Source organism: Heptranchias perlo, chromosome 16 (genome assembly GCF_035084215.1).
Source record: "Heptranchias perlo isolate sHepPer1 chromosome 16, sHepPer1.hap1, whole genome shotgun sequence".
In the NCBI taxonomy this organism is placed as follows: Eukaryota; Metazoa; Chordata; class Chondrichthyes; order Hexanchiformes; family Hexanchidae; genus Heptranchias; species Heptranchias perlo.
In genome coordinates, this window is record NC_090340.1 from 39,161,653 (window position 1) to 39,176,421 (window position 14,769).

General features: G+C 41.1%; 1 protein-coding gene across 2 annotated transcripts in view; it reads left to right on the top strand.

The window, feature by feature from the left end:
- dpy19l3 (dpy-19 like C-mannosyltransferase 3) overlaps positions 1-14,769 on the top strand; it is a 74,499-nt gene that overhangs the window by 19,981 nt on the left and 39,749 nt on the right. For both annotated transcript variants that reach the window (XM_067997979.1, XM_067997978.1), the window contains exons 4-9: positions 7,641-7,731; positions 10,790-10,911; positions 11,054-11,199; positions 11,552-11,675; positions 13,523-13,657; positions 14,243-14,374. In XM_067997979.1, the coding sequence (XP_067854080.1) occupies positions 7,641-7,731; positions 10,790-10,911; positions 11,054-11,199; positions 11,552-11,675; positions 13,523-13,657; positions 14,243-14,374 (750 nt within the window). The remainder of the gene's footprint in view (positions 1-7,640; positions 7,732-10,789; positions 10,912-11,053; positions 11,200-11,551; positions 11,676-13,522; positions 13,658-14,242; positions 14,375-14,769) is intronic.

Consider the following 14,769-nt stretch of genomic DNA (forward strand, 5'->3'; position numbering starts at 1 on the left):
CTAGGTAAACTAATGGGTCCAAAGGCTGACAAGTCCCCTGGACCTGATGGCTTGCATCCGAGGGTCTTAAAGGAAGTGGCTACAGAGATAGTGGCTGCATTGGTTGTAATCTTCCAGAATTCACTAGATTCTGGAAAGGTCCCAGCAGATTGGAAAACGTCAAACGTAAGACCCCTATTCAAGAAGGGAGTGAGACAGAAAGCAGGTAACTGTAGACCAGTTAGCCTAACATCTGTCATTGGGAAAATGCTAGAATCCATTATTAAGGAAGTAGTAGCAGGACATTTGGAGACTCATTATATAATCAAGGAGAGTCAACGTGGTTTTATGAAGGGGCAATCGTGTCTGACAAATTTATTGGAGTTCTTTGAGGAAGTAACGGGCAAGGTGGATAAAGGGGAACCAATGGATGTAGTATATTTGGATTTCCAAAAGGCATTCGATAAGGTGCCACATAAAAGATTACTGCACAAGATAAGAGCTCATGGTGTTGGGGGTAATATATTGGCATGGATAGAGGATTGGCTAACTAACAGAAAACAAAGAGTCGGGATGTAAGGGTCATTTTCAAAATGGCAATCTGTAATTAGTGGGGTGCCGCAGGGTTCAGTGCTGGGGCCTCAACTATTTACAATATATATCAATGACTTGGATGAAGGAACAGAGTGTCCTGTGGCCAAATTTGCTGATGATACAAAGATAGGTGGAAAAGCAAGTTGCGATGAGAACACAAAGTGTCTGCAAAGGGATATTGACAGGTTAAGTGAGTGGGCAAGAAGGTGGCAGATGGAGTATAATGTGGGGAAATGTGAAGTTATTCACTTTGGTAGGAGGAATAGAAAAACAGAATATCTTTTAAATGGTGAGAAACTATTAAATGTTGGTTTTCAGAGAGACTTGGGTGTCCTCATACAAGAAACACAAAAAGTTAGCATGCAGGTACAGTGAGCAATTAAGAAAGCAAATGGCATATTGGCCTTTATTGCAAGGGAGTTGGAGTACAAGAATAAGGAAGTCTTACTACAATTGTACAGGGCTTTGCTGAGACCTCACCTGCAGTACTGCGTAAAGTTTTGGTCTTATCTAAGGAAGGATATACTTGCCTTAGAGGCGATGCAGCGTAGGTTCACTCAATTAATTCCTGGGATGAAAGGGTTGTCCTATGAGGCGAGGTTGAGTAGAATGGGCCTATTCTCTCTAGAGTTTAGAAGAATGAGAGGTGACCTCATTGAAACATATAAGATTATGAGGGGGCTTGACAGGGTAGATGCTGAGAGGCTGTGTCCCATGACTAGAGAGTCTAGAACTAGGGGGCATAGTCGCAGGATAGGGGGTCGGCTATTTAAGACTGAGATAAGGAGGAATTTCTTCACTCAGAGGGTTGTGAATCTTTGGAATTCTCCACCCCAGAGGGCTGTGAATACTGAGTTGTTGAATATATTCAAGGCTGAGATAGATCGATTTTTGGACTCTAGAGTAATCAAGGGATATGCGGATCGGGCAGGAAAGTGGAGTTGAGGTTGAAGATCAGCCATGATCTGATTGAATGGCGGAGCAAGCTCGAGAGGTCGTGTGGCCTACTCCTGCTGCTATTTCTTATGTTCTTATGTAACTCACAAACAGTCCTACACTCCCCACCGGTCCGCTCCCACATGACCATCAAATTGCCCGCCATCTGATTACACATTGGTTTCCCCCTCAGCTCATCACACAAATAAAAACCATCACACAAATGCAAATTCAAAGTCACATTTATCAATTAACAAATAAAATTATGGAAACAGAACAGAACTCTTCACCCTTGTGCAGTGCCTTAGTGCCGAGTGCCTTTACCTATCCTAGTGCTCCTACGAGGTGTATCCCCAGTAGCTGGAACATGGATGGTGGGAGGCTCCTGGCCTTCAATGGAGGAGTGTGCAGATGGCCATGGAGGATGACCTCGAGCAGCTCTGGGCCTGGAGGGCCTGGCTTCAGACTGTACCATCTTAGCATGGGCTACAGCAGTCTGGCCTGGCTGGCTGATAGGCAACAACGAGGGATTATTGGCGGAGTGGCAGGGGTGGGAGCAGAAATGCTGTTGTCCGGAGAGAGGACAGCAGGTCCGACTGCCATGGCGCCATTCTCCCGGGGTGACGCCTCAGCAATCCTGGTGATCAGTTGGAGAACGGACTGCTGGAGTGCTGTGATTCCCGAGGAGCCCTGTTACACAGTGGTTCCCGGAGCCACAATAGCAGCAGTCTGAGCTGCACACCTCTGATCACATTGGTTTGTGCTGCAATGGAAGCCGCGACATCGGGCATCAGGCGCTGCGTAATGGTGGATTCCACAGATGTGCTGATGGAGGTAACCACCCGTCCCATGTTGGAAAGGATGGGCTCCAAGCTCTGCGCAAAACCCTTTGCCAAGTTAGAGCTGGACCCCTCCATGTCCCTTGGCATTGTGCGCAGGCTTTCTGGCAGGCTTTCCAGTGCCCCAGGCATTTGGTGGTGTACGCCCATCAGCCGTCTTCTGTAGCCTGACCCGTCAAAGTCCTCATCTGACTCCTCTACAGCAAAACTAGTGAGCGATCTTGCCCTGCGGTGAGCTGGCGCCTGTGGTATACGTTCCCCCCGCCCCGGCTCCTGCGCATTTGTGCCCAGTGTCTCACCACGTGCAGATCCTTCCTCGAACCTAGTCTCTAAAGGACGCGCGGTTACGGTCTCTGAGCTGGTGGATGCAAGTGTCAGATCAGGTGACGGTGTGCCTTCAGTGTCCTCCTCCTCCTCCTCGGATGGTGCTGCCACGTGTTTTTGGGTATCTGCAATGACAAAGGGAAACGGGTTGAATTGTGGAGCGGGGAGTGGAGCAAGTAAGACATGCGTGCTGACAGCATCTGCAGCACATGAGTCAGAAAAGATTATGGGAGGAGGGAGATGTGGGAAACAAGAAGGAGCATTGGATATGCAGAGACTCCCTTCATCGGGACCTCCAGCGCAGCATGTGGTCACGGCTGCAGCGACGGCCTGCCCAATTATCCAAAGCAGAGTCTCTTTCAAGGGGGTGAGGACATGTAGGCATGCCTGTCCTCCCTCAGGTCTCTCCTGCTGTCAGCTGTTATGTGCCACCTTCTCCTGCAAGACAGAGGGCAGTGTGTCAGTGAGTATCCTGCAACGTGTCTGGGTGATGTGCCTGTCATGGTCAAATAGCTGCTAGTGTGTTTGACCTGTGAGTGATGGTTGTGTGGCCTGCAGGTGTGGTACTATGTGTGGGTGAGATGCAGTATGCCGAGTGCAACATTGCGTTTGGATGGGCAGTATTTGTTGGTGGGTGGGTGACGGGGGGATGTGATGCATGGAGCAGTGGTGCAGTTGGTAGGATGTGCCACTTGACACTTGCATTCACTCACCTTGACCACTCATGTCAAATCGTTGAACTCCTTTCGGCACTGCACCCAAGTGCGTGGTGCAATGCTCCTGGCGTTCACCTCCTGGGCCACAGCTTCCCAGTGCCCGTGGAGCTGGAGTCTGGAGGGTCTCCTGCCACCCTGCGGGTACATGTTGGCCCTCCTTTTGTCCGCCCCCTCCACCAGGGCTTCCAGTGCATCATCGGAGAAGTGTGGGGCCTGCTCTCGCGCCGGTCTCGCCATCCTTCCGGCCATCTTTCCCTCCTCCCAGTGGACTGTGCATGTGCAATTTAAAATGTACACCTGCACCTTTAAGAGGTGCAGGCTGCCAATGACATGCGCTGAGCTCACCCCATTTTGTGCTTCCTCATTCTGCATGCAGCCTCTCAGCAGTGCGAGTAGCGCTGGCTGCATGGAGCTATCATGCTAATTAGCAGGGAGCTCAAAGTTCACGTCCTGCCTGTGTAGGGGCCATCAGGCACGGGTTAATAGCGGATTGTGATATCAACGCCCAATAATAGGCATAATCCAATTTTTCCCCCTCAGATTTTTTGGAAACTGGTATGGAAAAGGTGGAAAGAAAACAGCTGTTGCAAAGCTTCCTTTTAGTAGATGTATGCCTTTGGTAAATGTTGTGTACCTTGAAGTTTGGTGCAGATTTGGTTGGATACAGCTGTTACGTAGTTTAAATACGTACCTCTACTAATTCTAAGCCTCTGCACAAACATATTAGTATCCATGGTAGGTCCAGCCTGGCTACATCCTGGATGGAAATGTTAAATCGCAGTAGCTAAGGAGAATGCAGTCAAAAATGTCTGAGTAAAAAGCAGTTCAGAAGTTAACACGGTACTGTCATTTGCCCTTTATGGGCTCTTGCTAACTGTTTGTCTTGGAATACATGGGACGGCACTCATAGAAGATAGGTGAAAGTAATTTTGCTACTTTCCTTCCCTACAGACTATGTATGTTACTCTGTCTGGATCTTTGAATGACAGCACCGTGCTCACGTCTGATCTGCTTTTACTTAGCCAATAGCAGGTGATTGTTCCAAACATAAACATTTTTGATTATGCACGGTCTCCATAGCTACTGTGATTTGACATTTTCCACCCAGGCTGGACCTACCATGGATACTAATATATTTGTGAGAGGCATGGAGTTCAATATTTAAGCTAAGTAACAGCTGTATCCAACCAAAAATGTTGCATCTGGAGTAAATTAGTGATTACGAGTGTGATTTTTGGCTGCTATTTGTCAAGCAGTAAATGCTGTACAGTTTGATAAGCTGTTACCTCATCTGGTTAATTGTACTTGTATTTATTTTGGATATGTTTAATTATTTTTAAAAATCTACAATTTTTGAACATCCCCATAGCCAAACTAAATAAGCTGGAGACCAGAACCATCGCATATGTGTGAGATAATATTGGTTCTTGAAGTTTAATTTAAGAGGATAATACCAATGACTGAAGGAAGTGAGATAATGCTCCAGACTGAATGTTTACAATTTACGATTCTATAGCAACCCACGGGATGACTCATAGCTACCTCACTGTGTCTTGGATTTTTAATGAAGGCAGGTGCTAGATTGAACAGAGCAGTGTACTGGCCATTTGTGGTCCTGAGACAGAAAGCAAAAGACGACTGAGATTTCATTACACACTGTGGCATATCATCATGACATTAAGGAAGCGGAAAAAGCAATCTGAAATTGTCAGTAAGGCTTCACAGCATAGTTTGGAAATAAACCATAAACAGACTGATGTTCATGCTGACATTAATGGAAATAGTAACATCTCATCTCGTGAAGTGGCAGTAACTGGGATATGGTCACCTCTATGGAGAACGGATATAGTCACGCTGCTTGCTCTCTCAGTAGGACTAATACTAGGATACTTTCACTCCTGGTATGTTCAGTCTTTACATGAGAATTTCCTATGGTTTTCAAATATACAGGTGAGCGTTTTGCTAATTGTCTTTCAAAGGAAAAGATTTAAATAGACAGTGAGAGTGCTTTCATCTAACATGATAATATTGCAGTATTTTCAGCCCACAATAGAGGGGTGAGTGATATGTACAGAAATTAGTACTTGTTAGGCCTGCTGAATGTAAGTAGGAAGATGTGTATCTGTACATCATTGCTGCAGTTAATTGAGTCAATTTTCAGCCTGTGATATTACTGGCATTAGTCCTGAAGCATTTTGTTTAGTGAGCATGATAAAATTTGTTGACTGTTTTGTTGTCCATTTTTGTCTATCAGAATCAAAATGTTTGTTCATGGGGCTATCTTTTTCAAAGAAATACTCAAGGGTAAGGCAAGTGTTGTGCTTTATCATGGAGCATTTCTTTAACTTTGAGAAATTGCTCAATAAGCTACATCCTGAATATCTGTTTACTTACACCAATAATGGATGCACTATTGTCTGTTTTACCTCTTGATCTTCACATTTGCCGTGTTACAACTAAAACTGGTGTGAAAGGAACATTTATTAACTTGAATATTCATATTTTTAATGTTATCAGAGAGACAACTGTGCAATCTTAAATTCTTCACTAACATCAAAATTTAACCAAATTTATGTATGGCCGCACACCATGTGCTTGAGGTTTCTCCAAACAGGGAGAAAAACACCATGCTGGCAATCTGCAGATCAGGGTAAAAATTACCGAAGCAAAAATAGATCAGCATGTTACAGCATTTCACCTAACTTTACACTGTCTGTTCTAAAACAAAAGATCCAAATTCTTAGCAATTCTCATCAGTAACTTTCGATTATAAGTCCATGATAAAAAGCTTCACCTGACAAATGAATCTCTCGCACTCTCGCTCTCGTGCGGGCACGCATGCACATGCGCACAGTGAAGTAGAACATTTTGCAAACACACTGATTTCATTGGAGGCAGAATTGAGCCTGCAATTTACTTTTGTAATAGATGCAACAGTTCTGCTCTGAACCTGCTGCTGAAGGGAGTATGCAAAAAAAACTTTTCGGGCTCCGATCGTGCCTGCTATAAGTGGTAGGGACTGTACCTGTGACAGTGTAGGACTCACTCAGTACTGCACTGAAGTGTCAGCCTAGATTTTGTGCTCAAGTTTCTGGAATGGAATCTGAACCCACGACCTTCTGACTCAGAGGTGAGAATGTTATCACTGAGCCAAGGCTGCTACTGGGCTTGTTAAAGATCCTAATTCTTTGTTCTGATAAACATAAATACCTACTCTGCACCATGGACAACAGATTATTTAACTCCTTCTGGCCTTAATTGGAGCTGTTTCTGTGCCATCCAGCTTCTATCTCTTGCACAGTGTCTCTAGATTCATTATCTTTCACTCAAAATCTTTTTGGCTCTGGAGCAGTGTTAGGGACACTTGAAGTCCTTTGTTCTTCGATACACACTGAGGTCTGGCCCAGTAGAGGGAGGCATTTCTGTCTCTTTTTCATCAGGTCAGCTGTTTATTTTAAAGCTGAATCTGCTGGCAAGATTTTAAAGATTGAGTGCTTCTTGTTACAAGCACTCAGCAGGGAACTGGACCAACAGCAGGAGGCAATGTTCCTCTAAGTTTTGGCAGGCTGACGCAGCAAAGTGTGAAGAGCAGCTGGAGGTCTGCATGTCAGCCATTGGCAGAATCCCAGAGCTTGAAGGCAGCAATGGTGAGTCACCAGAGAAGAAAGCACTCTTTCCCCCATTTCTGTAAGAGCTGGGTGGAGGAAGAATGGGTTAACACAGCTTTCCATGAGATCCCTAGATTTATAGACGCGAAGGTTTGTCCTGGATCAAGTTGCAGTGGGAGTGAAGGGATGTAGAGCTTCTGGGTCCCATTTTTAACTATAGACTGAGGAACATCATCTGAAATACATAGTTAATCATACACAAACATAATCAACTAATACAGTGGTATTCCTAAAAGTTTACAGGATGGAGTCTTGATGTTTTCAATAGCATGTTACTTTTAAATAGCAAAAATCTTATGGAAGATTACCAAATATTTTAAAAAGCATGACAGCAGCAAAGGGTCCGTTCCATGTGGTAGCTTTTCTAACCCAGTCAGCTGTATTAAATAACCTAAATCCTGGTTCCACCGTGGTAAATCTCTTGAACCTCTATAGTTCTTGCTGTGTTTTTAATCCCTTTTATATTTGTTTTTTTTTCAGAATGTAACTTTTAAGTGTACCTTAGTAAAGCTTGTGTTACTTACAGAAGTATATTCTGTTTGTTCAATTGTACTGAACACAATTGCATTCTGTTTCATGTGCAGGAGGTCGAGCAGGAAATTTCCTTCAGGACAGAATGTGGTCTGTACTACTCATATTACAAACAGATGCTACAGGCCCCAACCATATACCAAGGTGATTACATACTGCTACGGGTCATGTTAACTCTACTGTAAATGATATTTTATGCTGGCAATGTTCAGGTAGATTTTGTGAGTCATCAACTGCCACCAGCATGTATTAGAAATATTACAGGCGCACTGCCTGCAAAATACATACAATTTTTGATGTGCACTGCAGCAGGCAAGGATTTGGAGAGTCTATTATTGTCAATTTTTCCAAAGTCTGACCAGATCAATTTTTTTTTCAATGAAATTGAAGAAAAAGCAATTTTGATATTACAGCCTTATCGATATGGTACTTTTGTAGATATTCCAAAGTACACTGAAAATGTTAATACTTTGGTAAATATCAGTGCAATTTAGAATTTCCAGCAGTTCATAGAATCTTACAGCACAGAGGTAGGCCATAGGAACATAGGAACAGGAGTAGGCCATTCAGCCCCTCGTGCCTGGATAAGATCATGGCTGATCTGTGATCTAACTCCATATACCTGCCTTTGGCCCATATCCCTTAATACTTTTGGTTGCCAAAAAGCTATCTATCTCAGATTTAAATTTAGCAATTGAGCAAGTATCAATTGCAGTTTGCGGAAGAGAGTTCCAAACTTCTACAACCCTTTGTGTGTAGAAGTGTTTTCTAATCTCGCTCCTGAAAGGTCTGGCTCTAATTTTTAGACCGTGCCCCCTACTCCTAAAATCCCCAACCAATGGAAATAGTTTCTCTCTATCCACCCTATCCGTTCCCCTTAATATCTTATAAACTTCGATCAGATCACTCCTTAAACTTTGAAACTCTAGAGAATACAACCCCAATTTGTGCAATCTCTCCTCGTAACTTAACCCTTGAAGTCCGGGTATCATTCTAGTAAACCTACGCTGCACTCCCTCCAAGGCCAATATGTCCTTCCGTAGGTGCGGTGCCCATGCGGCCCGTTGTGCTTGTGCCGGCTCTTTGAAAGAGCTATCCAATTAGTCCCACTTCCCAGCTTTTTCCCCATAACCCTGCAAAGTAGTTCTCTTCAAGTACATGTCCAATTGCCTTTTGAAAGTTCCTATGGAATCTGCTTCCACCACCCTTTCAGATGGTGCGTTCCAGATCTTAACAACCCTCTGTGTGAAAAATAAATTCTCCTAATTTCCCCTCTAGTTCTTTTGCCAATTATTTTAAATTAACCTCTGGTTACTGACCCACTTGCCAGAGGAAACAGTTTCTCCCCATTTGCCCTATCAAAACCCCTCATTATTTGAAATACCTCTATCGGGTCTCCCCCTTAACCTTCTTTGCTCTTAAGAAGAACAATCGCAGCTTCTCCAATCTCTTCACATAACTGAAGTCCCTTAATCTGGTAAACCTCCTCTGTACCCTCTCTAAGGCCCTCCTAAAGTGTGGTGCTGAGACTGCACACAATACTCTGGCTGAGGCCTAACCAGTGATTTGTAAAGTTTTAGCATGACTTCCGTGTTTTTGTATTCAATGCCCCTATTAACAAAGTCAAGTATCCCATATGCTTTCTTAAACACGGTAGGATCTTGCCCTGTCGTTTTCAAAATTTGTGAATATGCACCCCTAGGTCCCTCTGCTCTTACACCCCCCCTCAAAATAATACCATTTAAATTATAATGCCTCTCCATGTTGTTCCTCCCAAAGTGCATCACTTCACACATATCCGCATTAAATTGCATCTGCCACGTGTCTGCCCATTTCACCAGTCTGTCTATGTCCTCCTAAAGTCTGCTACTATCCTCCTAACTATTTACTAGTTTTGTATCATCCACAAACTTCAAAATTGTACTCCCTATACCCAAGTCCAGGTCATTTATATATAACAAAAAAAGCAATAGTCCGAATAACAATCCCTGGGGGACCCCACTGTATACTTCCCTCCAGTCAAAAAACATCCGTTCACCACTACTCTCTGCCTCCTATCCCTTAGCCAATTACATAACTAAGTAACCACCATCCCTTTAATCCCACGTGCTTCTTTTTTCCAAATAAATCTGTTACGTGGTACTTTATCAAATGCTTTTTGAAAGTCCATATATACAACATCTACTGCACCACCTTCATCAACCCTCTCTGATTCTTTGGTACTAACTCCCTGCTTTCTGGAGGAGACAGCCTAAATACTCTTTGGGTCTCATGAACATAGAATCATAGAATCATAGAAGTTTACAACATGGAAACAGGCCCTTCGGCCCAACATGTCCATGTCGCCCAGTTTATACCACTAAGCTAGTCCCAATTGCCTGCACATGCAGAGTTTATTGGCGTAGCCCTGAAACCTGAATAATTCAATAGAAGCTAATACTTCTACATATGTACAAAGCAGTTAAATTTCGCAAATTTGTTTTCATCTCTAAATCCTGAGATTGTTGGTGATTTTTTTAAAATGTACATAACCTGAACTTAGCTGCTTGTTAAGAAATACTAAAATAATACAATTTCTCAAAGCCTGCTTTTGGAACCCATAGAAGTAGGTTATAGGGGTGGAGGTATTTCATCTGTTTTTCTGCTGGAGACAAAGCCATTAGCAGGGAATTGCTGCAGTACTTAATGTTTCTTAGATCATAAAACAGCAGATAGAAACATAGAAAATAGGAGCAGGAGTAGGCCATTCGGCCCATCGAGCCTGCTCCGCCATTCAATATGATTATGGCCGATCCTCTATCTCAATACTATATTCCCGCTCTCTCCCCATACCAGATGATGCCTTTTGTGTCTAGAAATCTATCTATCTCCTTCTTAAATATATTCAGTGACTAGGCCTCCACAGCCTTCTGTGGTAGAGAATTCCACAGGTTCACCACCCTCTGAGTGAAGAAATTTCTCCTCATCTCAGTCCTAAATGTCCTACCCCGTATCCTGAGACTATGATCCCTCATTCTAGAACCTCACAGCCAGGGGAAACATCCTCCCTGCATCCAGTCTGTCTAGCCCTGTCATGATGCAATTTGTAGAATATTCTAATATTTGTAACTTTGAAAAGGAGTTTAACATACTAATTTATTTATGTTTATCCTTTCTTAGAGTCCAGTTCTCTTTTATTTATGTTGTGCTTTTTTATGTAAAGGATTGAAGGAGCTCTTGTATGACAATAAAACTGAATCAAGGAGAACAATAAACCTCCTTAAGCGAATGAACATTTACCAAGAGGTTATTCTAAGCATTTTGTACAGAATGTTGTCTCTTCAGGTAAAAACTTCAGCTTTTACAATAAAATGAGTGTGTTTGTGTTTACATTTGTGTAGTTTATTCCAAGCTTTGCTAAGTTCTGTGTTAGTTTATGTTGTAGTCAAGTATTGTGAAGAGAGTTATTTGCATCGTGTTTTAACAGAGTTACCTGGAGCCAGTTTTCTTCTACCTATACACAGTATTTGGACTCCAGGCCCTCTATGTCATTTCAATATACATTACCAGCTGGTTACTAAGTGGTACATGGATGTCAGGTGCACTGGCAGCTATATGGTACATCCTTAACAGGTAGGAATCAATACTTAGTGGTGCAGAAAAATTACACGTTGTCTGTGTTAAATGTACTGAGCACAGGATCACCACCTGTTGATGTTTGTTATGTCTTTTCTGTGAAGTGCATTGTTTGTTTTTGATCCCAAATCCATCTGTATTTGCCATCTAAGATCAATTCCTTTGTTGTCAGACTCCAGATTATAAACGTTATATTTTTGTATTGGAACCTTCAAAAATTTGATAGCCATTTCATTTCATTCCACATTTCTTATACAGCAACTTCATTTCTGCACCATTGAAACTGAAAGTAATGATGCATCTAGATTGAGCGCCTTTGTGATGTCTAATTTTTGTTTGAACTTTATAGAATAGATACAACAAGGGTGGAGTTCACTATTCCTTTGAGGGAGAATTGGTCACTTCCATTTTTTGCATTACAAATAATGGCAATCACATACTACCTCAGACCACAGCTAAAACCTCTTCAACAAGTGAGTATAGAAATTTATTGCTGTAAAGCAAGTGGAGGTTACTCCGTATGAATCAGTGCATTATAGTTGTAGAAGTGCTTGTAATCTAATATATGCACTCTATTTGGGTCTGATAAAAATTGAGATTAAAATAAGAGAGACCAATTATAAATAATAATTGTTATGCACCTTCTGCTTTTGTTTGAGTAACACAAATGCAAAATTAATGCACTGTGATGTCAGACTAGGGGCCCATACAGAATATGCTGGGTTTGAGTTCTGTATATTTATTCTTTGACAGTGCCAGTCAGGAGTTTACTTGTCATTTTTAAACCTTGATGAATTGTGCAGTGTTCTGTTCAAAAATGACTGTTGCTCTGTAGGAATTTCCCCATTTGATATTGGAATGCATCCTTCTAAATGACTCTTAAAGAGTTCTATGCAAAATCCTGAAATGACTTAGTTCTAAAAGGTAGTTTTCTTTGAAAATTAATGCTATGGGCCACACAGTAAATAAAAGTACTTCCATTTAAACTAAACATTACTATAAATTAAAGAGCATGCAGCACAAGGTTTAGTACATTATTCTGTAATAAGTTTCTACCATTGGCTACTTAGTGATGTCAGCAGAGAATCAACATTATCTACACAGTAAAGTGTGCCAGTTCATCCCAGTTTGAGTTTGATATCCAGAGGGTGATTTAATGGTACATAAAAATATAAAACTTCCCAGAACCAGGTTTCTAATGATGGTGAGCAGACAAGGTCTCTTTTTTTATTATTTGTTCTTGGGATAGAGCCAACACTGGTAAGGCCAGCACATATTGCCTAATCATAGATGCCCTGAGGGCATGAAAGTCAACCACATTCTTCTTATTGTTGTATGGGGGTGCAGGTTGATGAAGCAGCAAGAGCCTGTACAGTTGACAACTGTTAGTAGTCTGAGAGGAACACCAGTTCATATTCGGTACTCCAACTATACAAAGTTATAAAGATACAGGTGTTGTACTCAGGATAAAGTGATGCACTGTCCATATTTAAATTGTAATTGTCACATCTTTGAGCTAAAGTGGAAAGAATCACCAGATAGGCATAGACTGAATAAATTCTCTTCCAACTGTAACGCTATCACTGTTTCAACTTTATTTTTAATCAAAGACTGTATGAATCTTTGGAAGACAGTTTAACTGTTTTGAAAACTGAGTCTAAGTAAACACACAAATAGTGCTACTGTAAATGAAGAATACATGTTATTTCTGACAACAGAATATAGTTAACTTTGTATTTAAGTCAATTACTGTTAAATAAAATTATTTGTTAGGAAGTAAAGTTGTTGCAGCAATTAAAAATGTATGTACAGATGTTAAATTTAATTTCTTAAATGAGAAATTAACAGTTAATCTAGCTGACTATGTAGCATTTTGGGGTGCTTTCCATGATACAATAAATAAATATATTTGAGCATTTTATTAAATTAGTAGTAAGATTTGGCGGTAGTTTTTCAGTAATGGCGCAGCTAAAAACCTAGTATGGCGGCTTTGTAGTTCATCTTGTGATCTACTCTGATGTCTAACAAAGTCTCCAAGAAAAAAAGGGAAAAATGCATTTACTGAAGTAGATTCTATTATTACTCATCTGTACATGCATAGCCTGCTGCTGTGCCAAGAAGATGAGCATTGAACTTTTCATTCTGTGTGGGCAAATTTTACACCTAATGCATTTGGGCATCAGAACCTACCTTTTTGGTGCCAATTTGACTAATGAAGAGAGTGGAATCAGTAAAGGAAGTTGCAGTGCACAAACATTAAAAGCAGATTTATTTCCTGGTTTATGACTTGTACTTAACTTATTCTTTCTTCTATTTTAAGCAACTGTTGTTCACATTGATCATGGCATCAACATTCCTTTTCTGCGTGACCTGGCAGTTTAACCAGTTTATTTTATTAATACAAGCTCTGGCTCTCTTTTCCTTGGATTGTTTAGATATGGTGCCTGCATCAAAGGTAATGTGAGATTAATGCTGTGCAATAAGCCTGATATGTATGTATGAACTGACATGGGAAATGAACACATGCTATGCCACAGAATATAACATGGGTTCACTAATCTGGCAAGTTACTAGTCTCAGCTGGATTGTTAGGGGTGATGAGTGCAGGTTCATTTATAAAATGCTGTTTATTTAACTGGTTTGGAAATTATGTGTTTTCCTTGAAATCAACTTATCAATTACTTCTTAAAATCATAGGCCAGCCACAGCTTAAAGCAAAACAAATGAGGAGAAAGGCTGAATGTCATTGTAAAATAGATAATTGCTGTGACATCTCTTTCGTTTCTATATTTTTCCTTTGAAAAGGGCCCATTTAAATGTCTGCTTCTAGCACATGTAAGAGCATACTTAAAAGTGTTATTTTCTTTCAAAATCTTAATGTGGAACCTAAAAGATAGTTCAAAGTGATTTGCATTTATTTTGTATTTTTTAGCAAATGTTTGAGAAAATGTTTTCTGTGAGGAGTTTTAATTGTATTGTTAATTTTTTGTATGTTGTGTTTCTAGAAGGCTTCATTGGTATAGTATCTCTTCTGTTGCAGGTTACGTCACTATACTTCATACAAGTGGTTTCTTTGCTTCTCGTCTGGATCCTGCAGTTTAACAACTCCATGCTGCTCGGGTCATTGGTTCTAAGTTTCATTTCGGCTGCGTTAGTAGTGAGGCACTTGCAGGTATAAATAGAAAAACCTTTTTTCATTCATAATAACAGTAATATATGTGAACTTAAATCCTTATAGTCATTACCATACGATTATGAATTTCAGAGAGGAAATATCTTAAATTGTGAAGAATATAATGTTCTAGATTGCTTTGATTATAATGGCATAGTATTGACTGAAAAGATTTGTTTCAGCTTCTGTGTAATCATGAGGTTACGGTGAAGATTGTAATGTTACAGGAGTAACCAATCAGTCTTATTGTTAATCAGTCAGTGAGCATCCTAAAAGTAAATCAATTGGAGTAAAGAGGTATAAAATTGAACCTTTGTCCATACAGCTTGAAACAAAGGTCACCTTATTGATTTTTCAGACCTGGGACAGCTAATTCATGGTCAGGACAAGGCAGC